Source organism: Hoplias malabaricus, chromosome 12 (assembly GCF_029633855.1).
Source record: "Hoplias malabaricus isolate fHopMal1 chromosome 12, fHopMal1.hap1, whole genome shotgun sequence".
Taxonomy (NCBI): Eukaryota; Metazoa; Chordata; class Actinopteri; order Characiformes; family Erythrinidae; genus Hoplias; species Hoplias malabaricus.
In genome coordinates, this window is record NC_089811.1 from 28736484 (window position 1) to 28760539 (window position 24056).

At 39.1% G+C, this 24056-nt stretch overlaps 2 protein-coding genes across 3 annotated transcripts in view; one reads left to right on the top strand and one right to left on the bottom strand.

Annotated features, from left to right (window-relative positions):
• Nucleotides 1–24056, bottom strand: part of man1a2 (mannosidase, alpha, class 1A, member 2) — a 102976-nt gene that overhangs the window by 13373 nt on the left and 65547 nt on the right. Inside the window, exons 7-10 of the mRNA XM_066686494.1 lie at nucleotides 10664–10744; nucleotides 2744–2838; nucleotides 1706–1829; nucleotides 980–1073 (exon numbers count right to left, since the gene is read on the bottom strand). Coding sequence (XP_066542591.1) covers nucleotides 980–1073; nucleotides 1706–1829; nucleotides 2744–2838; nucleotides 10664–10744 — 394 coding nt within the window. The remainder of the gene's footprint in view (nucleotides 1–979; nucleotides 1074–1705; nucleotides 1830–2743; nucleotides 2839–10663; nucleotides 10745–24056) is intronic.
• Nucleotides 16847–23651, top strand: LOC136710954 (sterile alpha motif domain-containing protein 3-like). 2 transcript variants are annotated; one of them, XM_066686869.1, is made up of 8 exons: nucleotides 16847–17092; nucleotides 17758–20679; nucleotides 20804–20891; nucleotides 20988–21155; nucleotides 21253–21468; nucleotides 21554–21719; nucleotides 22219–22298; nucleotides 22362–22501. In XM_066686869.1, exons 4-8 carry the CDS (start codon nucleotides 21066–21068, stop codon nucleotides 22431–22433), a joined length of 624 nt encoding a protein of 207 aa, XP_066542966.1. In that variant the 5' UTR covers nucleotides 16847–17092; nucleotides 17758–20679; nucleotides 20804–20891; nucleotides 20988–21065; the 3' UTR covers nucleotides 22434–22501. The 2 variants fall into 2 exon arrangements, with proteins under 2 accessions (XP_066542966.1, XP_066542965.1); XM_066686868.1 differs by having other exon boundaries at nucleotides 16851–17092; nucleotides 22384–23651.

Sequence of the window (24056 nt, forward strand, 5' to 3'; positions counted from 1 at the left end):
AGAGGCAGAATACTGCTCACTCAGACATGAAATGAAAAGGGTGGAACCTCCAAAACCTGCAGAGACAGAACCCTCCAGAATATTCTATATAGTCCAGTTCATTTCTGAAAATGTAAAAAATAAATCTAAATATAACCCTCTTTGTTATAAACTGCCTGGAGACTGGCACAACAGACAGACACATTAACATGGATAAGCTGTGAGAGCAAGAGGGATGTAGGAAGGAGAGAATATGGGGCAGAAGAAAAAAGGGGAGTGAGTGACCCTGTACTTTAATGACCTGTCATTCATACTGAACTCTCATTCAGACAGCTCTGCTTCTGGCTTAATTACAGCCTAGATTCCCGAAGCACACTCCATGGTGGATATCCGTGGAGCGCATATCTAGGTAGTTATATAAACGACATATGGTCTATATTTTGCAAAAGAGCATTTATACCAGGATCAATATACATGTTTTTTTTCAACATGTTAACAGTTGTGTAATAAATGTAAGTGTAATTTGTTTAAATGTTTGCATCTCTGCACAGTCAGTTTACCTTCCAGTTTAGACTTCAGAGACAGAGACAGTAATTAAAACTTCATCTAGCTCAGTAATTAAGACTTTGTTAAAATACACTGGAGTGTTTTCACTACACAATTACACATTTATTAAACAGAAAAAAAAAACTCCATCTGAACTTCTGCTTGAATTATAGAAACAATTTCAATTCCTATACAGTGAGGGCAGAGTAGAAGATGAGTTAAAGATAGGAATAGCACACAAAGGATTATGCTGCAGAAACCCTGGGTCACACCTCTCAACCACACTTACTTACTTTACCTCCTCACTAGCATAGAATGAGCAGAAAGGTATAACCATATATCATAATCCTTGCCAAAAGTCGGCCAAAAGTCTTAGAAATGGAAGCACATTCCCAGAGGGAATCAAAAGAGGTTTGCCTCAATGGGAAGAAGTAGAGTTCAGTAATATACTCACGCTGGCCCCAGCGACCTGTCCTAGGATTCAAGTAGTTTGGATAGAGACCATTGGGTCTGTCCATCTTAGCCAGCAACTTCCGGATGTGCATCACCTGAGGCAAGGAGCAAACCACTATGAGCATTAAGAGAGCAGCAGGTAACACTTCAGCTGAACCCAGCTATATAATATATATAGATTATAGAACGTACCCATGCCACAAAGACAATTTACTGTCATATGCTGTCAAGAGTTGTCAGGACAGATTTTTATTGGGAGATTTTGTTCAGTTTAACAGAATTTTTTATTTACATACATTATATATATATATATATATATATATATATATATATATATATATATATATATACACACACACACACTCACACACACACACCTTTCCCTCATAAAACTTCAGCTCAAAATATAATTTTAAAACATCACTAAAACAAAAAAGGAATGAATCCAACTTTTTATTGTACACTTCCATATATTTTATTACCCACTTCCATATCTTTTTTATTACACACTTCCATGCCTTAAGAATAAATCAGTTTGCAGAGTTGCTGAATAATAAACCTTACAATGTAATGAGTCTAGGATTTTAAGGGGCCAATAAAAGTGATAAAACCTACATACTTTGAAATAATCAATAAAATATATATTGTACTACATACATTAAATACATTTAGAAACTTGTAAACAAAGAAGAACATCAAACGACTAAAATAAAAAATAAAAACAGACCTTTTGATAATAGGCAGGGTTCCCAGTCAGATATGTCAGATGCACAAACTCCATGTGGAGGGTTCCAAATTCAGCGAGGATGCTGCTACCAGCCGACGCCCAGCCCCAGTTACGGCCCACACCACTGAGAGACAGAGATCATCATATTACTCATGTTCAACACCGAGCTACAGCGAGATGAAACTAGAGGGTGTTCAATTTGATGGAATAAATACACAAAAATGGCTGTATTAACTGAGTGCTGCTTTTTCAAGACCCCCCTCCTCTGTGCTCTTCAAGGTGTACATTCATGGTACACACACGCCAGCCTACTGTGGAAAGTATGTGTTGTGTCTGATGTATTTTTGTGTGTGTTTGTAATTACTGGGTGAGTGCCCCCAGGGTGAACAGGGATTAATGGAACAAAAATCTGCTCTTTTCTTCAACATTAGAGACACGTTGAAAAGAATATCATGGTGGTCTCCTCTGTTCCCAACCCATGTTCTCTAAACACCCAATTAATTCACAAAAGCTGTGTCAGGCTCCGTTTGATTCTGCCCAAAAAGCCTAATGTACATACGCAATGTGCTCAATGGATTAATTGTGCAATTTTCATCTTATGCCATTGAAATCAAATTATGTGGACAGTCACATTAAACAGGGAAAGAGCAGAGAAGGCCCTGGAAGACCTATTCACATGAGGGCTAACAGGCTTACATAATGCGCCGCTTAAGAAAATGAAAGCAAACACAGTGGAATTACAGAGCAAGCTAGAGCTGAAGGGTGGGGGCAGCAGTCAGAAGGGCACAGTTGCAAAGATGCCAATAAGTGCTTCAACAGAAGAACAATTTTTTTTTTACAAATAGTTTTTGTAAAGTGTGAAGAACCTTCATGAAGAGAAAGGAAAACTACGTTATGTAAAGGTTTTTATAGAAAATGTATGGCCACATAACCATCATTTAGGAATGTTTAAGGTTGATGGATCTGAATGAAAAATATGTACATTTAAAATGTGAAAAGATGCTGAAGAGCTTAACAATGGCAGAATATGTAACTCACCTCTTGAGGTTGACCATTGCCCAGGGAATGCCTGTGGGGGTGTTGAATGCAGGAAGCAGCTTCTCAGCCAGCTGGACAGCCTTCGATTTAAAAACCTATTAGACGGAAAGAATGAGAATATAGCTGCAAATCTGAGAGAAAGAAAACTGAGAGGGAAGGGAAAGCGGAAGCAGACACCAAAAAACAACCAGCAAATGTATCTAAAAATATTTCAGTGTTTCTACACTTAACCCCAGTTGTGTTGTAAGTGAACTGAGGAGAAACATGTTATCCAGTGATCTACATCTAGATCTCATACTTGAGCAGACTCAACATGATTACTTCCCATGGCTGGTGCTGGTCTACGTATGAGATCAAGGGTGGCACGGTGGTGCAGCAGGTAGTGTCACAGTCACACAGCTCGAGGGACCTGGAGGTTGTGGGTTCGATTCCGGGTGACTGTCTGTGAGATGTTGGTGTGTTCTCCCTGTGTCCGCGTGGGTTTCCTCCGGGTGCTTCGGTTTCCTCCCACAGTCCAAAAACACACGTTGGTAGGTGGATTGGTGACTCAAAAATGTCCATGTGTGTGAGTGAATGTGTGTGTGTCTGTGTTGCCCTGTGAAGGACTGGCGCCCCCTCCAGGGTGTATTCCCGCCTTGCGACCAATGATTCCAGGTACAGGTCATACTACATTTTAAACTACATTTTATTTATTTTAAAAGTTAATAAATGCATTAAAAGGCACATTTTGATATTGTTTACACTGCAGGAAAAATGCACTTTAGGTGTAAGCAACCTATAGTTGAGCAGAACAAAGTAAATACAAAAAAAATAGAAATAATTAATTCTATTACAATACCACAACATTTAATTCTTTTTCTGAAAAAAAAAAACAGTTTGTTAGCAGTAGATTATAGTTGCCCAGCAAACCAAATTCTGTTAATAAATGCAGTCAAGTGCATTAATCAATCTTACAACAGCTTTGAATGTTGTCCAGCCAGTCAATTAAAACCTGAACAAATATTTTATAACTTCATGCAGACCATATTTCAGTCCGCAGCAGGCCCTCAAGACTAAAGTATCAATATGTACTTTAAAACAACATTTTTTTCTATTGTGGAATCATTACCCAAACCAAAGCTCTGGTATGACTGCCTAACAGTATCTGTTTGCTCTGAAATGTCAAGCACTGTGTGTATACATGGTCTGAGAGAGCTGCTTCACTGGGAACTATCATTTTCTCAGATGTATGTGAATGAATGTGAATGGTGATCATGATGTTCTAAATTGTTTCCTTCTGTGTTTTCAAGCATGTGTTTTGCTCTAAATGGACTGCTGCGTTGTTTCTGGGATACACAACTGTCTTATTACTAAGATCACACAGGGAACAGGCTGTTCTAGTATCCTTCAGAATCTTTAGAAGCAGTTTAATAGTGCAGAAGGCAAACCTAACTTCATGTTCTCCACCTCAGCACACAGAAGTTAAGATGATGCACTACATATATGCTTCCTCAGGTGCTCTTAGAGGCAGGTAAAAACTACACTAGACCAAATACTTTATGGAGACAATATAGATGAATCCACAAACAGAATGATTTTTAAAACAAAATAAACAAAAAATATAAAGTGCATTCTGTAATGAAACACAGAGGAGGCAAGCACCACTGTTCAGTTGTAACACTACCCGTCTGGGTGATGACTGAAAGCATTATAGAGGCATACGGCAGGAAAAGGCCTTTCTCTTGGAAATAACCTGCACATTAGCCAGAGCTGCTGATGTTTCCATTTTTAGCCTCTGCCTGACAGGCTTCACATTTGGTCCATTAAAATGCATTACAGATCACACAAATTGATGTGTGAGGTGTGTGCTGCTCCAGTCTCCCTCTCTCTCATTCACTCCAAAACATAAAGGTGAGACTTATCGATGGTTATGGTAAATAAACAAAAGATCCATTTAGGGAAGATTGTGAGTCTGAGAAAAAAAAGAGTAAGTATAACAGGAGAGAGAGAGAGAGAGAGGGAGAGAGAGAAAACAAAATGGGAGAAAAATAAGAATGGAGGAGACAGATCAGAGGCAGGAAAATGGACAAAAAAAAAGAAGAGAGAGACCAAAACAGAAAAAGAAGGGAGAGAAAAAGGGGGAATGACAACAGAAAGAGAGAGTGAGAGTGCGTGTGAGCATGAGAGAGATTATCAACTGGATGCATGAGTGTGTTTAATCTGAGTGATGCAGATCATGAAGAGAGCAGATGATCCTGTTATTACACATATGAGGATATTAGTGAGGGGCATTCCCTACAGCAGTGAATTGTCCCTCTGCTTTCTCTCTCTAGTCTGTGTCTGCTCTTTTAATGCCAAATGGAAGCATATAAAAAGATTAAGCAGACTGAGTGTGTGAAACGGAGGGAATGAGTGTGTGTGCTGGAGGTCCCTAAGGACAGGGTTAAAGCTGGATTAAATGCTCTAACTCTGTCAGTGTGGCTCTATCATGTGTTTGTTTATCTACAGCTTCCTGGCGCGTTTGCTCTCCCTTTTTATGGAAATTTGAGATCCATCATGGGAATACTCCGGTCAACCAAGTGGTTTACCATGAGGTCAGCTAATAAAACCAAAGCAGTCAACAAATCCGAACCCAGAGCTGCATGTGTTTATAATTATCTAATGTTTCGATTGGTTGCTCTACTTCAGATGGCTGAATATGAGTGTTTAACACATGATTACTGCTTTTATCTTGAATTTAGGAGGTTCAAGGGCTGTGCATTAAAACACAGCTGTCAAAGGCAACTTAACTAATAACATTTTAATGATGTTTACCAAGTATGCCACTTTAAACCACCTGTAGCCCCAGTTCTCCTTTCTCACTTACGAACGGATTTTGAAGCAAGCTCCAATCTGGCCTTTCTTGAAAAAGCCACTGACAAAATGTTTTTAAAATGCATGCCATGTTGAATTTTCTTCACTAAAAGGCTTAAGAGCACACCATTGATGTTGGTAATATCAGTATATTGGGAGATACTGCATAGTGCTTAGATGAGAGGCATGGGCAAATACACCAGTATATAACAGCAGCTAGAGTCAAGAAGTTGCTGAAAAATTCAAATTCTGTTGCTCTCATTAAGTATCAGTGATAACAATGAAAAACCGCGCTCATTTAATTCAAATCACTAGGAACAATCTTGTTCATAATAGAAGGCTTGCAATTTGGCATTGTCACAATAAAAAAGTAAACAGAATTTGAATGATTTAAAGGAAATCATGAAATGAAATATTTTAATAAGATATTTTGCACACATATACCTAAATACATTGCGATATATTATATTGCCAAAATTAATGTATAAGACAAATACACACACTGTCTTTACTTAATATTAACTAATCCATAATGTATTCATCCAAGATGGATTGTTTTACTTGACGGCCCTAGCAGTCATTTTTGAGCTTCAAAGTTGCAGGAGAATGTTTAAAATTTACAATGAATTATTCCTATAAATGATTTACAGATTGATTTTAAAGAATGACTGTTGATATCTGAACACAAAAAAAAAAAAAAAAAAAAATCACATCTCTCCCTTCAGTGCTTCTTCAGAAGCTCCATCCCACAAAATCATGCACAAAGTCTCCCCTGGCCCTGCACTTACACCATCGTATGCTGGAATAATAAGGAGCCAGGATTGAATACAAATGATTTATCTAGTGGGCGGCACGGTGGTGCAGTAGGTAGTGTCGCAGTCACACAGCTCCAGGGACCTGGAGGTTGTGGGTTCGATTCACACTCCGGGTGACTGTCTGTGAGGAGTGTGGTGTGTTCTCCCCGTGTCTGTGTGGGTTTCCTCTGGGTGCTCTGGTTTCCTCCCACAGTCCAAAAACACACGTTGATAGGTGGATTGGCGACTCAAAAAAAAATTGTCCGTAGGTGCGTGTGTGTTGCCCTGTGAAGGACTGGCGCCCCGCCCAGGGTGTATTCCTGCCTTGCGCCCAATGATTCCAGGTAGGCACTGGACCCACCGCGACCCTGAATTGGATAAGCGGTTACAGATAATGAATGAATGATTTATCTAGTTCACTAAGACACTGTGTCGTGAGGAATTTATAAAAAAGTGTACTGGATTGAAAGGTTGTAGTACAGTGTCTTTAACTGGGTGGGTTTTTCTGTTCTGCTCAATTTTTTTTGTTTTCAAATAATCTCATATTCAAAATTTCCTGCTGCAATTACAATCACACCTAGCAAAGAAAATCTAATAAATCTAGTAACTGTGCTGCACCATACCACTGCAAAGGCTATGTGAAATTCCCAGCAGTGGATGAATCTCTTTTGGGGTGGTTTGAGCAGACATGAGAAGACAACTGCAGCAGCTAAATGTGCAAATACAGCACATTACGTTGTCCCAATCTCCAGTCACATTTTTGAGCTACCTGTCCCTGTCAGGCTCAAGGTACTGAGTCTGTTCTGCTTTTGTTAGGAAGCATGTGGAACAAAAGAAGACTGAGCACAGCCCTTCACAGACTGATGGCCGCTGGATATTCCCCACAACTGTGAAAGATACACAGAAATTGGTAAAGAGCGACACAGAGCGAAAGAACCCAGACGATACTGATGGCTCCCTGGCTTCTTCACCATCAGTTTCATTCTCTCCACCGCTGCTACTGACAGGCTGCTGAGTGCACAGCTATGCTAAACTCCACTTATTATCTAATATCAGTGGACTCTGCTGCCCAGGTCTGTACAGGTAAAGACAACACAGGGCTGTCTTTATTACTCCTCCTCCTCGCTCAGGGTTTTTACAAAAATAATAAAGGATGGAACTGTTCACTCTGGAGCTTAAACAACACAACACACTTCAGCTACATTACCCTCATAAGGGCCAAAGTAAAATTGTGACAGTCATCTGTTCCTGACATCAGAGACAACTAGGTGCTTAAAATACCACATAACACTGCTACCCAAATAATAATTAGTCCACTCCAATAATACCTGTTTGGTGGTGGTTTAATCTGTGAGGATTTTGGTGTTTTCTCCCTGTGTCTATGTGGGTTTCCTCTGGGTGCTCTGGTTTCCCCACACTGTCCAAAAACACACGCTGGTAGGCGGATAATCTACTCAAAAGTGTCCAAAGGTGTGAGTGAGTGTATGAATGTGTCTCGCCCTGCGAAGGACTGTCGCCCCCTATAGGGTGTATTCCCACCTTGCGCACAGTGATTCCGGGTAGGCTCCGGACCCACAGCGACCCTGAATTGGATAAGTGGTTACCGACAATGAATGAATGAATGGTGGACTTATTACAATATTATTACAATTCCAGACTGTTGAACACTTCCTTGAACCTTTCGTTTAAGCTTGACAGAGCCAGTCTAGTGGGATCAGAAACACAACTGACCACATCATCTGAGTACTTCAGCATTGAGGTCACTCTGATGAGTGCTGAGAGTATACAAAAAGGGTGTAGTATCAGAGGGGCTACTGGACCACTTTTCAGTCACGAGGGCTCTTCAGTCAATTAATGATTTGTTAGTTATTGGCTGGGAGTCCACACTGCATGGCCAAACTGCATATTTTTGCCTGAAGCCATCATTCATCTTTGCCATAATCATCTTAAAATACAACTGAGGGATGAAATAAGCATATTATGAGAGGAGGGAGGAGGCTGAAAAAGGAGAATAAGAAGTGCAGAATGAGGGGCAGAAGAGAAAAGAAAAGGAGAGAAATAGGAGGGCAGAGTAGAGAAAAGTAAACACCATCGATCATGCGGCTGCAGGCTGGGCTGGAACAGGCTGACAGGCAGCAGAGGGCCACTGGGGCAGGGGGCTCTGAGGACAGCCATAATAGCACAAAGCCTTCTCTCCAGCTACATTTGTCCACTCTATTCTCCATCTTCAGCTCCATTTCCCATCTCTTCCATTCCCTTTGCTCTTCTCAGACTCACCCCTTCATCAGAGCTGCCAACAACATCTGTCCATTGCACTTTTCATCATTTCTCTCCAATTCTCAACACTGTCACGCCTGCTCATCTCATCTCTAGGGCTCAAGCTGATTGAAAAACATGCAGAACTCTTACTTATGCTGCTGCTTGGCATATGTTAAAGCGAGAGTAAGATGAGGAACATGAATATATACACTGTGCTATACACTCCACAAATTCACTGCTCAGTCAAGACACTGCTTTGCAAACTTCTTTCAGTTCAGTAAAATCTGTACATAGCTAAAACAGGACTGATGACTTATGTCTATGTTTATAGGCCCTATTAAATGTGAGTCCTCAGGATTTCAAAAATAGCATTGCTTTTTAGGGACAAATAGCAAAATGCTACTTTTTGGTAACATTGCTGGCCAGTTACCATTCGCCTTGTAGTTTCATTAATTCATTGTCTGTAACTGCTAGTTCAGGGTTGCAGTGTCTGAAGCCTACCCGGAAACACTGGGTGCAAGGCGGGAACACACCATGGAGGGGGCAGCGATCCTTCACAGGGCGACAAACACTCACACATTCACGCCTATGGACACTTTTTTGAGAGACCAATCCGTCTGCCAATGTGTTTTTGGGCCGTGGAAGGAAACAGGAGAACCCAGAGGAAACCCACAGGGAGAAAAAACCCAACTGCTCACAGACAGTCACCCAGAGTGAGGCTCAAACCCACAATCCCCGGGACCCTGGAGCTTTGAGACAGGGACACTTCCTGAAGCACCAAAATATAGCTTTAACACAGGCAGTACTGTATAATAGAAAAGCTACAACAAGGCTGTGAAAGACCTTCTGCCATATACACGATTTTAGGAGCAAATAGTGATGTGGTCCTCTATCCTCTGCACTCCCACTTTAATCTACAGTCATTTATCTTTACTCTCCTCCATTCGTTTCACCTTTCAATGACGACTGCATGCTCAGTTTCTTTTATCAGTTCAATTTCTTTGATCTATTCTTTATCGTTTCTCTATTCTCCTGATCCAAAGGCGTCCTCCTTAGTGTGAATATGCCTCTTTCAGCCGAGAGGAAAGGAGCCCTGCTCCATCTGCTACTCCATTAGCAGCAGAGAGACTGGCAGCAGCCCTTCACCCTCTTAACTGCCTCAGGCTAAATGAGGGCAGTCTGAGGTGCATCTATAGCCAGGAAACCTGAACCTATTCACACTTGACTCTGCATGCACCACTGGCAGAGCAACTCTACTGGTTAATAGCTGTATGAAAACAAGTGAAGAGAGAAAGAGGTGCTGGTAGGAAACGTTGATAAAAAGGGGCATCCAGTTTGAAGGTTAGGGGTGATTTCTGGTGTGATTTTGCGTTCCAGATAGAGCCCATTTCTGCAGCAATCTTATGAAGTGGGGCTGTGATGCTCGGCTGAATCTTAAGTCCTCTGGATTTTTCACATTTATACCAAAAGCAGGAGGACCCGATGATACGCAGGCCAGCAAAGAAGAAAAGGATAAAGAAGGATATGGAAGAAGAGAAGAGAAGATTTACACCTTCCTCCTTTAATACTGAAGAGGAGATAAGAGCGTGAGTGGGAGGGAGGGAGGGTTAATTAACATGGGCTAATAGTGAGAGACTATTATTTCCCCAAAGGCTGCTATCTCCTCGGACCATTGGGCCACCTCTGCTCCTCTGTGTATTCCTAGTGCACTCATTTCCATCAATATGTGTGAGAGGGCGTAAATAAACAGGAGGAGCAATAAGCAAGTGGATGAATAAATGATAAAAGTAAAATCAAATTCAAAGACATTTCAGAAGCCTTGTGATCCACATACTTTCCCTAGTGGTTATGTACACATGCAGAAAAAAGTCAAAATTTTAGCTATCTAGACATTTCCGACAGGACAGGCAGGACTTTCCTTTCGAGAGCAAGTCATTTTAAGCACAAAACATTTGAAGACATCTCAATGATTTTCAATAAAACCACAAGATTTTGATTGACCTGGTCATGCACAAATCAAACAGTAGTGACCTACTTCTTGTCCAGAGAGGTAGTAGGCAGCCAGCAGTCCTCCGATGAAGCGGATATTGACCTCAAAGACAGATACTTCTGCATTCTAAGAGATAAAAGAACAACAATGTTCAAATCTCTACAGACAAAACATGACAGTATTTATTGTCCGATGAAGTGTCACAATATTCTATTCTGATCATAACTTGACAATATCAGTATTTAAAGAATAAAGCAAAGTGAGAAAAATAGCTTAATCTATCTTAATTGCAGAGCCTTTTGTACACTGAATGTGAAGTGTTAATTAGAGTTTGTGTTCTTAAGAAATGTGGCACTGCAAGTTGCTTTTATTCCATTCCAAATTATTGCACATTGTGCACTGCATTTTGATGTGTAAAGAACCGTGATATTATAGTCTTGCCATATCTTTCACCTTTACATAAGGGTACATCATAAATTCAGAGAGAGTGTCACTCAGAAGTGAGAATGGAGTTTCTGGAATGTGAACAGACTGTAGAATAATGTGCTTGTTGAGGAGAAAGGATTTGGATGGGTGTGTGTGTGTGTGTGTGTGTATGTCTTGTGTGTGTGTATGTCTTGTATATGTGCATGTTTGCCTGGACATGTTTTAGTGGAGTCCGATATGAGGATGACTGATGCAAGCCAAAGCTCATAAAGAACTTGCAGGGCCTAGTCAGCATCTCTCACTGTCAGTTTCAGCATCAGGGTTTAGAGTGAGGGAAGGCCACACACACATACAGACTCACACCATCGGTTAGCTAACGTGCACTGACTCATGTAAATGACACCAACCAAAACAATGTTAGTTACTGTAACAGAGCCAAGGAAACTAATTACTCATAAATGATTGCACTGGAATACTGTCTTCAGGTCAATATTTTGGTATTGATCAAAAATTTAATGATTGTAACTGATTACAAACAGAGATGTGAGCATGGAAAAACCAAAAAGTATGGTATTACAATAGACCGTAGACCATAGATTTATATCACACAGAATAAATAAAGAACAGTAATTTGGCTTTAAATTAACACTGTACAATTCCAGTACAGTATTAGAATAGGCAATTCATAGTATGTTGTCATTGGTTTCATGATAAATTTTGAAACACGGTTTCAAATTATTTCTAGATTATTTAACAGCATAGAGGTATACAGTGCAAAATGGCACAGAAATGTTGGATAGAACCTATATATATATGAATCTATTTGACTGAGAAAGAACGATTCCTTCATGGGATTGCCATTTGATAAATATTTGCCGAGCATGTTCTCTGCTGTGACTAATTCTCACTATGCCCCATCCATAGACTGTTCTGAGTGATTACACCTTGCTATGCGTGCTATGAGAGGTCAGAGGAGTGATTATACCCCTCTATGACCTCTCCACAATCTAACCCTGTTGTTTATACCTGGCATATATATCTTATGCCCCTTTCACACATGCATGGCAATCCAGAAATGTTCCAGAGTTTACCCGGAGGAGCTGTATGTGTGAAAGCGACCAACCGCAACATTCGTCCCGGACCTTATCCTCCTCAAGCCCTAGTAAATGTTCTGGAGTTTCTCCTGCACACGCTGTACAAGCACTGTGCACCACCCCTAAATCACATGTTTCATCTCCTGCTACAAGCTGCATGTGTGAACGAGCACTCCGGGACATCTCTGCGCCTGATACTGCATCTGCAAGTTCCTGCATCCTGATTCATGATTCATCATTAAATATCACTTTGATCTAATCATACACACTCCATGATAGCTACTCTTTAACCCACTGTAATTTTGTCTTCTGTTTAGGTGTTAGGTTAGCAGTGGATTTCGTTTGGGTTTTTCCATCTGTAAATGTCATTTCATTCAGCCAGTTTCTTCATATACTGACTCCTTTTTGCCCCCATTTGTTTTATGGTTTGTTCTGCATTCTCTATTTTCAATGCATTTCGCTTTGAGTTTTCTAAAGTGATACTTTAATGTCTTCCTCCATCTACCTGTATGTTTTCAAATTATAACTTGCCCATTTCGTTCATAACTGCACCATACTTTAACACAGCTGACTGGGAACAACCATCTCATTCCACACTCCATATTGGACTTCTTTGGATTTCCTTCTTGAAGGAATTTTATAATCCCTTCCATTGTTTCAACAAGACACCTCTCTTGTTGGGGCCAAGTCCAACAGCTCGTTAAAGTCTGTAAGCCCTCACTGTTAACTGCAGACACATGGCATCATATAACATAGTATTTTTCAACTTGCCTATATAAGTTTACGGCAACTCCACCATTTTTTCCTCAGCACTGTATGTCTGCAAATGTTTCTCCAACAGGTCTAGAAAGTAATTGTCATTGTATAATTTAATTTGTTAGAGGTGTGTTTCACAAAGTAAGAATATACATCTATTAAACAAATATTGTGATTTGTTTATTGCCTCTGGGAGTTTTGCAGGTGTATTATGCACAGCAGAACTTTTTTTTTTTTTTTGCATTTCCTTATTTTGTCGTCCTCTCCTTCCTGAAACAGTTTTCAAACAGCGTCAGCTGTTCCTCAGACAGGTCTAGTGAAGCAGATTAAACTTCCTTTTAATCAAAAAAGACAAGACCATGTTTCAGCCGGGTCGCCTTGCTTAGCCTTCATTTACCATGTCTATTAATTCTGACAAAAGTGTGCATGGACCAGATTAATTCAGATATGACCGTTTTCAAACCAAGGTCTATTAATTCAGCTTTTGGTTTAACCGCCACAATTAATTCCGATGGCATGCAGCCCCATCCATCAAACCAACACCATCAAAAAGAGACAGAGTACACCCACAGGACAGAGATGGGGGGGGGGGGGGGAGATGGGGGAGAGAGAGAGATGGGGGGAGAGAGAGAGATAGGGAGAGAGAGAGAGAGAGAGATGGGGGAGAGAGAGAGAAGAAATACCTCACAATAATAGTTTATGAACAACCCATTGAACGAGTTTTTAACGTCAATGAGTAGTTGAGTCAAGTCTGAAAATATTTAAACAGTCAGCTTTAATTACAGTGGCTTGGATACTTTCTAAAGTGAAAATGTTTTAGTGTTTTATTCCTGGTAAAATCAGGACAAGCTAGAGAGACAAACTACAGTCAATCTAAAAACAAGCCACTAATTTGAGTTCACGTGAGCAGACGATACTGTAATTCCAATCAAAATAAAAGTATTTCTCTACTCCTGGTCTAAACAAAGTGATCTTTTGAAAGATATGAGAGGGCAGCAAAATCTGAGAGAGGAAGAAGCTTGTGTCTGACCACAAGTTACTTGAAGGGCCAAACAGTGGGATGCTAAGGTCAAGCAGCTGCTCTGTCCCAAGCATACACAGTCATTAGCCTGGAACAAAGAGCAGAGCTGAGAAAGCCACATGTGTCTGAGGCTTTAAGGAGTTTCATTTCATATTTAACAGGCACTTTTCTCGTCAAACATGATGTGGTTGATATGATTTAATGATTAAAGCAAAAATCTATGCTATGCACTGATTTGTTCAGCAATGTTACAGAGGAACAACTATCCTTGAATAAAGAGAACTTTGTTTAAGGATATTAAAGGGGCTTCTAAAATAAACTCCAGCTAGACCTAATTGTAGTTGCATCCTGAATCCTGTAAGCAAACATCCTGCCTAGAGCTGACAACATAACACAAATGAAATGTCAGTCAGCATTAGACTACTAGGACAAGTACAGATTGCTGAATTGGGCAAGTGCATGCGCATGTCTGCCTTCATTCATTACACCCTCACACTACGCCCTTATTTCTTTTAATGACAGCCCACCACTCTCTTTCCTAGTAACATACACTTGTTTTAAAAAAAGAATCAATTAGCCTGGTCCTACTGACCCACAGCACTGTAACCTGTTGAGCCCAGGCAGGCTGCAGTAAACTGCTCAAAGGTTAATCTCTTCTAGAATCAAAGGCTTCAGGAAAATGTTCAGAAAAACAGAGAAGCAAGAGCCAAATACAGTGTATGAGAGAGAGAGAGGAAACAGAAAACAAAATATGAAAGGAGCATAAAGCCAATGAAAATGTTCGCAGAAACACATACAACTGTGGAAAAGGAAAAGACAGTAAGAAGACAGCAAGACACAAAAGTATAAAGGAACTAAGAATTAGGCCTGCAATCTTTCTGAATAAGAAAAAAAAGCCCAGTACGCAAAACCTGCCAGAGGAGAAACTCTGAGAAGGACTGTGGAAAACAAAATGAGAAAGACAAAACAAAATGAGAAAGACAGAAGAAGAAGAAGACAAAGACGAAGAAGAAGAAGAGAGCACAAAGACTAGAAAGAAAGAGGGAAAAAAAAAAAAAAAAAACGATTCCAAAATGAGGAAAGAGAAGAGATATGAAAGACCCAGCTCACTCCACCGTATCTGACAAAGAGGAGAAAAAAAAAAGCCAGACAGAAGGAGAGAGAGAGAGAGAGCATGGACTGGAAGAAGATTCTTTAATGGCAGAGCCATACTGAAAGTGAATCGGGGATAGAGGAGTCCCTGGGGGATCTCTCTGGGACGGCTCTATTCTCCAACTTATTTTGCCTACCATTTCTGCTCAACCTTAGACTGTCTGCTCATTTGAGGCTTTTCTTCAGCTTGCTTGGCTGAACTGTCCTCGTCTACATTGTTTCCATGGTGCTAGCGCTGTCTCTTGGATACAACCATGTGTCAGATCCACTGCTCTCTTATCACACCTAAGTCCAAAAAGTGCTAATGCACTCAAAAAAATGCAAAACAACGGTTTCAGAGCTTGGCCAAATTGCAAACGTGCTTCTTCTGTTGCTGGAGAAGAACATGATGTTTAAATAAATAAATAAATAAAAATAAAAAGAAGGTAAAATGGCTGTCAATTCATGAGTCAGCTAGTTGCTTCTAAGCAATTCCACAGCAGTCTGGTATTTTTCAGTGTGAAAAGGCTCTGCAGCATGTCTCTCTCTTTTGGAAAAGTAGCCTCAGATGTGAACAACTCATTTCTTTAACTTTAACAATGAAAACCTAAAGAACTGATGCTTTAATGGCTTTATGGTACAGCTATGCGTAAAACCCTGTCATTTATCAGCACCACCGTTCACTGTTCTATCTCCTAATCTCTCTGTTGACCACATCTTTGCACTGATAAATGCACTTTGTGTATACTCTTAAAAAAAAGGGTTCTTCATGGGTTCTTTGCTACAGGCAATGGTTCTATATAGAACCATGAATACTCAAAGAACTCTCTGAATACCTAAATGGTTCTTTGCAGCTCAGGAAAGGGTTCTTTGTTTGTGTTATTGTGTAATTATGCTACAGTATGCTGGCATTGGGGGTCAAGTATATGTTTTTATGTGTTGTCCTGAATTTATTTTACTTCTTTATGCATGTTGTCCAAAATGTATTGGTTCTTACTGCTATGGGCTCATTAAAGCTGCAATAATAATAATAACAATAATAAGTCATTATTATTTATGCAGCTGTAATGAGTCTGTAACAAAACGAACCAATACATTCTAGACAATATATAAATTATTGTTGTTGTTGTTTTTATTCATTATTAATATTTTTATTATTATTATTATGCTTATTATTGTTGTCTTTTTTTATTTACATTTTGGAACAATTTCTACAGTTAATTTTGGCAGCTGATTTTGATTTAGCTTAAGGCTTTTGACTAAAATGTGAATTAATCAATTAACATTAATAACAAATAGCCTAATTTTAGGGATGTAATTTTAAAGTTTTACTATATTTTAGCTATATTTTAATAATAACCTTAATAAACAAAAGCTTAAAATGATATTACATTTAAAAACGTTAACATCTAAAAATAAGGAAATATGGAAAAAATTGCCATTTTTCTTCAAATACATTTTTCATTTATTTAACATTTACAATTAAAGTTTAAAGTGCTCTGCATATAGAGACTGAGTCGACTCTAAGAGATGGAACTCTATGAATCGTTGGCCTAGAATTTATACGAGCGACTCTCAGAAGTTGGAAGAATCGATTCTTTGGGAGTCAACTCCTCTTCAAATGTTTTATTTCCTTGCGATTTTCTGTTTTCAAAATCAGAAATAATGGGTCATTTATCATTCAATTTTTGGTTAGTGTTTATTCGTTGAGGAAAATGGCAAAACATGGTTGCCTGGTTTTCGTTGTGAAAAAAAAATTAAAATTGCTTTTCTAGTTATCTTGATTAAATACTTCGCAAGCTTCACAAAATAGTTCTTTATTTTCCATCTGTGCCAGCTGCAGCTTTGTGAGACTGAACAGTAAGTTATAACACTGAACGTCTTAGATATGCTGGTCTAGACATGAGTCTCTCTCTCGGTGCGAAGTTCAGTTCGCTGCGGGACCAGTTTGGCGTTGTCTCTGGGCGCGGGAATGCGCATGTTCAGCGCGGCTGCCGGTGAACAAACGCCGCAGCTCGAGCGCGCTACCCTTCACACTTTTCTGAGGTAAGTCCACAGTCTGTAAACACAAAGTAATTTATCGCCAGGCTTAGAACCCGCGGCTACATTTAGCTGGAAAACTTTCGTGTTAGACTGACTAGGTGCGATGCCAGACAATGTAATAATAGCTAACGATTTATTTAATTTTTAGTTCGACATTAGAAGACTGTTAGCTTAATGCTAACTCGCTAGCGGTCGTTATTTTAGCCGTTGTTAATATTCAGATGTAGTTTAGCTAGCTAGATTTTTGCAGTTGGAGTTGTTTGTAAACTTTGACAAGAATAATAGTAATAATGTAGCTAGCGACAACTATCTGAATGAATATTTCATATGGAGCTGCCGAAATGTCATTTAACACTGAATATTTTATTTGCTAGAAAGAATGGTTTAAAAGGAATGCTTACTTAGGCAAGTTTGTATTTTCCTTGGTGAGGATGTTGTGTTTACAATGTGCAACTGTGATAAAAAAAAAAACTAAAAGTATGATTTTACTTGCTATAATATCAAGTGCATCAAGCCACATTAACTTTCACTGGAAAGGTTTTTTATAGCATGTTATAGCTAGTGTTCTACCTCTGAACATGACCAAAAATCAAGATTTGAGTGATTTTGATGAAAGACAAATTGGAAATTACAGTAATGTTATGCCTGTGTGTTTTCTTTGTTTATAGACAATGAGTGACTATACATCTTGGACACCTGCGGAAGTATGCCAGTGGCTAGAGAGAAACAGTTTGGGTGAATTCTCTGATGTTTTCATGGGTGAGATCCACCAAACAAGATCCTAAAGGACTGTCCTGCTCCATGTACTATTGCCCCAACTGCTCTGTTAAGAAACATTCATTATCAAAATATTTGAGGCATTTGCAGTATTTTCATGAAAGTGAACCTAACTTCTCTGTCAAATGTGGACTTGACAATGGTTGTCCTAATGTTTACAAGAAAATAAGTTCTTTTAAGGTTCATATTTTCCGTAAACATAACTCAATCAAAGAGAACTTGGACAAAGAGTGCAAGCTGCCGTATGTTAATGAAGACGAAGGTGGTGACGAAGACAGTGATTATGATGAAATTGTCCATACAGAATTGCTCTCTGAAAAGTTAAGCCATTTTACAGAAAATGTTCAGAAACACTTTGGCCTGTTTTGTTTAAAGCTACAGGAAAAACACATTGTTTCTAAGACTGTTACTCATAGTATTTCACAGGAGGTAAAAAGTTTAATTGAGCTGTTCAATGAACAGTATCGAGCTCTGCTAAAGACTTGCCTTCAAGATGCACATACAGAGCTTGATAGCCTTTCAGATCTTAAAGCACTAATTGAAGACAATCTATTTGGAAAGTGCTTTGAGCATGTAACTTCAGACTATCAGTTTGAACGGTACTGCATAAAAGAATTTGGATTGGTTCAACCTGTTGAGTATATACTTGGAACTGACCAGAGAGGGAAAAAAGACACTTTTCAGTACATACCTATTTTGGAAGTTCTTTGTCATATTTTAAAGAGGAAGGAAGTGTTCTTGTTTGTACAAAAGGAGAGAGTTTCTGATGGCGATACATTAACAGATTTCACTGATGGGTCTTTTTCTAAGAAGAAGCATGTGCTTCTTTGTTGCAGAAAGTCAGACAAATTGTTAAAATTGCAGTTGTACACAGATGAGTTTGAAATTTTGAATAGCCTTGGCTCCAAAAAATTGATTCACAAGATAGCCTGTTTCTATTTTGTTGTTGGAAATCTACCACTAAAGTACCGTTCACAACTTCAGAACATACATGTTTCTGTTTTAGTTCGAAACAAGTTATTACAAAAGTATGGTTATGAGCCTATTCTTCAGCCGCTCATCCGTGATCTCATAGAGCTACAAAACAAAGGAATATCAGTCAGTGTTGAGGGCCAAACTCATGTCCTGAAAGGAGCACTTTTTTCAATTTCAGCTGACAACCTATCTGCCCATTCCCTAGCTGGTTTCAGTGCATGTTTTAGTCATGGCTTCATTTGTCGATTCTGTATGTGCCATCATGACAACATGTGTGATTCAACTGATGAGTCATCCTGCTCCCTTCGGACCCCTGATGACCACAGAGGCCATTTAGGAGTACAAAATTCAAAATCTCTCTATGGTGTTGCTGAGCATTGTCCATTTGAAAAAATTCCTCATTTTGAGGTGACCGAATCTTTTCCACCAGATCTTATGCATGATGTATTAGAGGGTGTAATTCCACATGTTACAAGGTTAGTCTTAAAGAATCTGAACAGTGATAAACTTATCACAATTCAGCAGTTGAATGAACGACTCCAGGAGTTCCCTTTTGGACAAAATGATGTTACACACAGGCCGGTGTTGTTGAGACAGACAATCCTGCAGGGAAGTGGAATTCAAGGAAAAGCTGTTGAAAAATTTGTATTGTTTCGTCTTCTACCCTTCCTAATTGGAGACTTTGTTCCTAAACGGAATTCATACTGGGATCTCTATCTGTTATTGCGATCAGTGTGTGACATCCTTCTTGCACCTGTCATTAAAACAAGTTGGCTAAGTCCTCTGACAGCTTTAATAACAGAATTTCTGACAAGTTTTCAAAGATTGTTTCCAGATGATTTCATACCAAAGATCCATTACTTGGTTCACTACCCACGCTTGATAGAGAATTTTGGACCTCTAAGGGCACACTGGTGTCTTAGGTATGAGTCAAAGCACCTCTATTTCAAACGACTTTCATCTGTGGTTAGCAACTACCAGAATATTGCAAAAACTCTTGCAAAGCGCTACCAAATGAGACAGTGTTGGGAGTCCCAATGTAGTACCAGTTGGAATTCAGAAGCAGTCCCTCACAGTGTAACAGAAATACCTTTGCGAGTGCTCCCTTCTCAACTGAGGGAAATTTTTGTAAGTGATACTGCAAGTTTCGCAGACTCTGTTTGGAAAACAAAACACTTGGAACATGACAGAGTCCAGTACAAAGTTGGAGATTACTACATTCTTGATCTTTTACATGCTGAGGAGATTCCAGTTTTTTTTAAACTGATTCACATAATTAAGTTCCATGGTGAGTGGAAACTGTGTGGGAGGATTTACCAAAGTTCCCACTATTCAGAACATTTACATTCCTATGGTGTGAAGTCTACTACCCATTGGATGGTTCTGTACCCTGGTGAAGAAGTAGACTATCATCCGCTTGACTGCTACACAGATGGGAAAGGCGAACTTTACATCACCCTGCTTCATCGTCCTGTGAGAGAAAACTTAATCCTAATTACAAAATGATGCACTGAAATTTACAATGTCAAAGTGAATAGCGTTATTTATTCTTGCATACATGGCCAAGTTAACTAGCCAGAACATGTGGAGATGTAGGACTAGCATAGTTAACAGAAAAACAGAATAATTATCATTTTGTCTCATTTGCATCATAGATCTTTGATTGAGTATACACACGGATGTGGCTCAAAAACACAGGGTTCATCTCATTTTGCCTTCCCCCCATTGTTGTTGGCTGCGCTGGAACGGAGAGACCCTGAACTCAAAAGCTCAAAGAAGTCAAAAATAAGGACTCTTCTATTGCAGGCTCTATTTGACCAGCTGTCTAGTAAAACACTGTAAGTGTATTCTGGTACTTGTCTTTATCCATACAAAAGGAGTATTTGTTAGTATTTTCATTCATGTCAGATCAAACATTAAAAATGCTGTAATATTTTAATTATTCGCTTAATCTTATCCAAGGTACCCTTCACACAACCAGTATGTTCAGTTGTTGTCTTCACTCATAACCATATACCCATGCCTGAGAGAGAACTTTGGATCAGGTTTTGTAAGTAGTTAATATTTTCAAAATGTATTTACTCACTTATGTTTTCAGTGTAAATTGATTTATGAGAGCCATGTGTTTGCCATGTTTTTCTGTTAGGATGCTCTGCACGAGTCCTTAAAGAACAAGTTCAAAAAGGAGAGACGCCCGCTGATCAGCGATGATGAAGTTCTCAGGATGAGAACAAAGTTTGCAATTCCAGGTTCTGGCAGAAAGCGTACATCTGAGGTTGTCCAATTACAATTTAAAGCAGGGAGAAGACTTGCTGTACGTACAAAAGAACGTTCACTTTGTACATGGCTATATTCACATGTCACTTATTGTCTCTTGTGTAAGTTCAAGTTGGTTGTGTGAATTCATATAGGTTAATGGTGCTGTTGCAACTGAAGTGTGTATGGAGGAGAGAAACATAACCGAAATTGTCAAGACAATGGCTGAGGAGGTAAAGAAGGTCCGACCAGATATGCTGTTTCTACAAGAGCAGATGACAAAGACAAGAGGATACAGAAGAACATATATCTCCTCCCATTCTACAAGAGAGATTTTAATGGAATTCCCTTGCCTTAAGTTGCCTGAAATTGTATGTTTTATGTATTTGTTAGTCTTGCAATTAACACGTTTTTTTACATGGTAACATTAATAACTTGGATATTGAACACCAACAGCTGCTTTTGGAAATGAAAGATCTCCAACACATTGACATAGACAAGCAAGTCACTACAGTGCTGAGCAAAATGGCCCCCATGATTTTACTGCGAGCATCTCGCACTGCAGTGATTAAGAGATGTCTGGAGACCATTGAGGACTGCCAAGAAGGTCCTGTAAAAAAAGGTGAGAACATCCGAACTTCCTTGTTTTAAATAGTACAACCGTTCATTCGTTCATTCGTTCATTCATTCATTCATTCATTCATTGTCTCTAACCGCTTATCCAGTTCAGGCCTACTCTGAATCATTGGGCGCAAGGCTAGTGCCATGATGGTGGCAAAAACATTATACCATTACCTGCAATATTTATGTGATTTTGCCAAATATTCCCATTGATTAACCAGTAGATCATGACAACTATTGAAATGACATATTATGCCATCAAACATGTAGTAAGTCATGTAGCTACAGTGGGATCTGCAAACGTTAGGTTTTTTTTATGCTCACTTGAAAAAGATGCATGGGAAAACTGAAGCTAAAAGACCAATGAGGAATTTAAAGTCTATTTGGAGAAATTTTGCCCTTCCCTTCCAAAACTTTGTGCAATGAGTTCAAGCTTTTGTGTCTTGAAAATGACTTGGGAGTGGCACTCCTTGATTTAAAATATTTTTAATTGATTATAGGTCTGCAGTTAGAGGCAGCCATCCTGTGCCTTCCGTCTCTGTTCAGTGAGGATTCCTCACTTCTCTTCACAGCTGAGGAAGTAAGCTTCTTTTAAAAAGTCAAATGTAACATTTGGATATGTTTGTTTATTTAATGTGACCAGGTCATTTTCTGTTTCTGTCTAGTCAGACACATTAGATATCGTCACACCACAGATTATTTTAAGTGGCTGTAAGGAGGGAGTTCCCTTGCAGTACAGTTTGGTGAAAGTCACCATGGACAAGGAGATCATGGTGGACGACTGCACAGATGTCTCGCTTGCCCTTGGTGTACTCTTCAGCACTTACTTTGTGTTTGGGGTGGAGTACCCTAAAGGACTTAAAAAAACTCTTACATTCCTTGAAGCATTTGTATTTAAAATGAAGGAGGAAAGATTCCTTCCAATTACGCTGAAGCGAGTATTCAATTCTCTCTGTGAGTAGACTTTACATTTGTTTTTCAGATATTTACTTGAGCTTCTCACAGTTGAACATGTTTATTGAATGTGAAATAAGATTCAATATTTTGCAAACTTTAGTATATCATCCAGTGTAGTTCAGGTTTTTTCTGCATTTCTGTGTCATATGTAATGTAAGTCCTGCAGTTTTTCCCCCCACAGATATTATTAGGATTGTTTGGACAAATCACAAGTTTCAGTGTTTAGTAAGTTTGGGTGCTTTAATTGTAAATTTAAAATTTTAAGTCATTCTTGTAAGTATTTGAATTTAAAATATATAAAGAATGTATATATTCCTGTTATACTTCAACGGTCTTCAATGTACTCACTGACCACTTCATTAGGTACTTCTACATTATATCACGTTGTAGTTATACAGTTACAGACAATGGTCCATCTGTTTCTCTGCATACTTTATCTCCCATTCACCTTGTTTGTCCATGGTCAGGACTCACATATTACCCCCACAGGGTAGGCATGATTTGGGTGGTGGATCATTCTCAGCGCTGCAGTGACAATGATGTGGTGGTGGTGTGTTAGTGTGTGTTGCACTGGTACAAGGATGCTTTTGGTTGATGGACCATTCGCAGTCCAGCAGTGACACTGAGGGCTTTGAAATCTCCAGCAGCACCGCTGTGTCTTGTGACATAATCACCATGTCACTGCAGTGCTGAGTTTGAAATTTTTCAGAGAAAAAGACGGACTACAGTCTGTGATTATAGAACTACAAAGTGCTCCTCTATAGTAAATAGAGCTGATAAAATGGAAAATGAGTCTCGATACATGCTAGATGTACATAATGATATGGCCGGTGTGAATGTGTGTGTATACATGTTGGAGGAGTCTTTGCTTCAACATGACAATACATTTTAGTATTGTGAATTGACAAATGCCATTTTGATGTATTGAATGAAATTAAATTGTTTATTATGAATTAACTCAATAAATAAAAATATTTACTAGTATATGGTCTCCTGTTATTTCATGAAGTGATCTATGCAGTAAAATATTAAGTTTGTACATTTTAAAGAATTTGCAATTAAATTAAAAAAGTCATGGAAACATGGTTCTTTATAGTATCATTAACGGTTCTATATAGAACCCTTGAAAAGAACCCTTTCATAGGGTTCTATATAGAACCCTTTTCATAGGGTTCTATATAGAACCCTATGAAAAGGGTTCTATATAGCACCAAAAAGGGTTCCACTATTATTACAAGCCAAAGAACCCTTTTTTGGTACTATACAGAACCCTTTTTGCTAAGAGTGTAGGATGTTTGAATCAGTACAATTTTTCAAGCTTGTTGGCACACACTGAGCGATCGATACTGAGTTGATACCACAGGCAGACTATTCAACCTTA

Coding starts and splice junctions, on each gene's coding strand:
- LOC136710954 (XM_066686868.1), top strand. CDS start 21,066: ATGAGAACAAAGTTTGCAATTCCAGGTTCTGGCAGAAAGCGTACATCT. Junction 21,720..22,218: donor AGAAGGTCCTGTAAAAAAAG/GTGAGAACATCC, acceptor AATTGATTATAG/GTCTGCAGTTAGAGGCAGCC. Junction 22,299..22,383: donor TTCTCTTCACAGCTGAGGAA/GTAAGCTTCTTT, acceptor GTTTCTGTCTAG/TCAGACACATTAGATATCGT.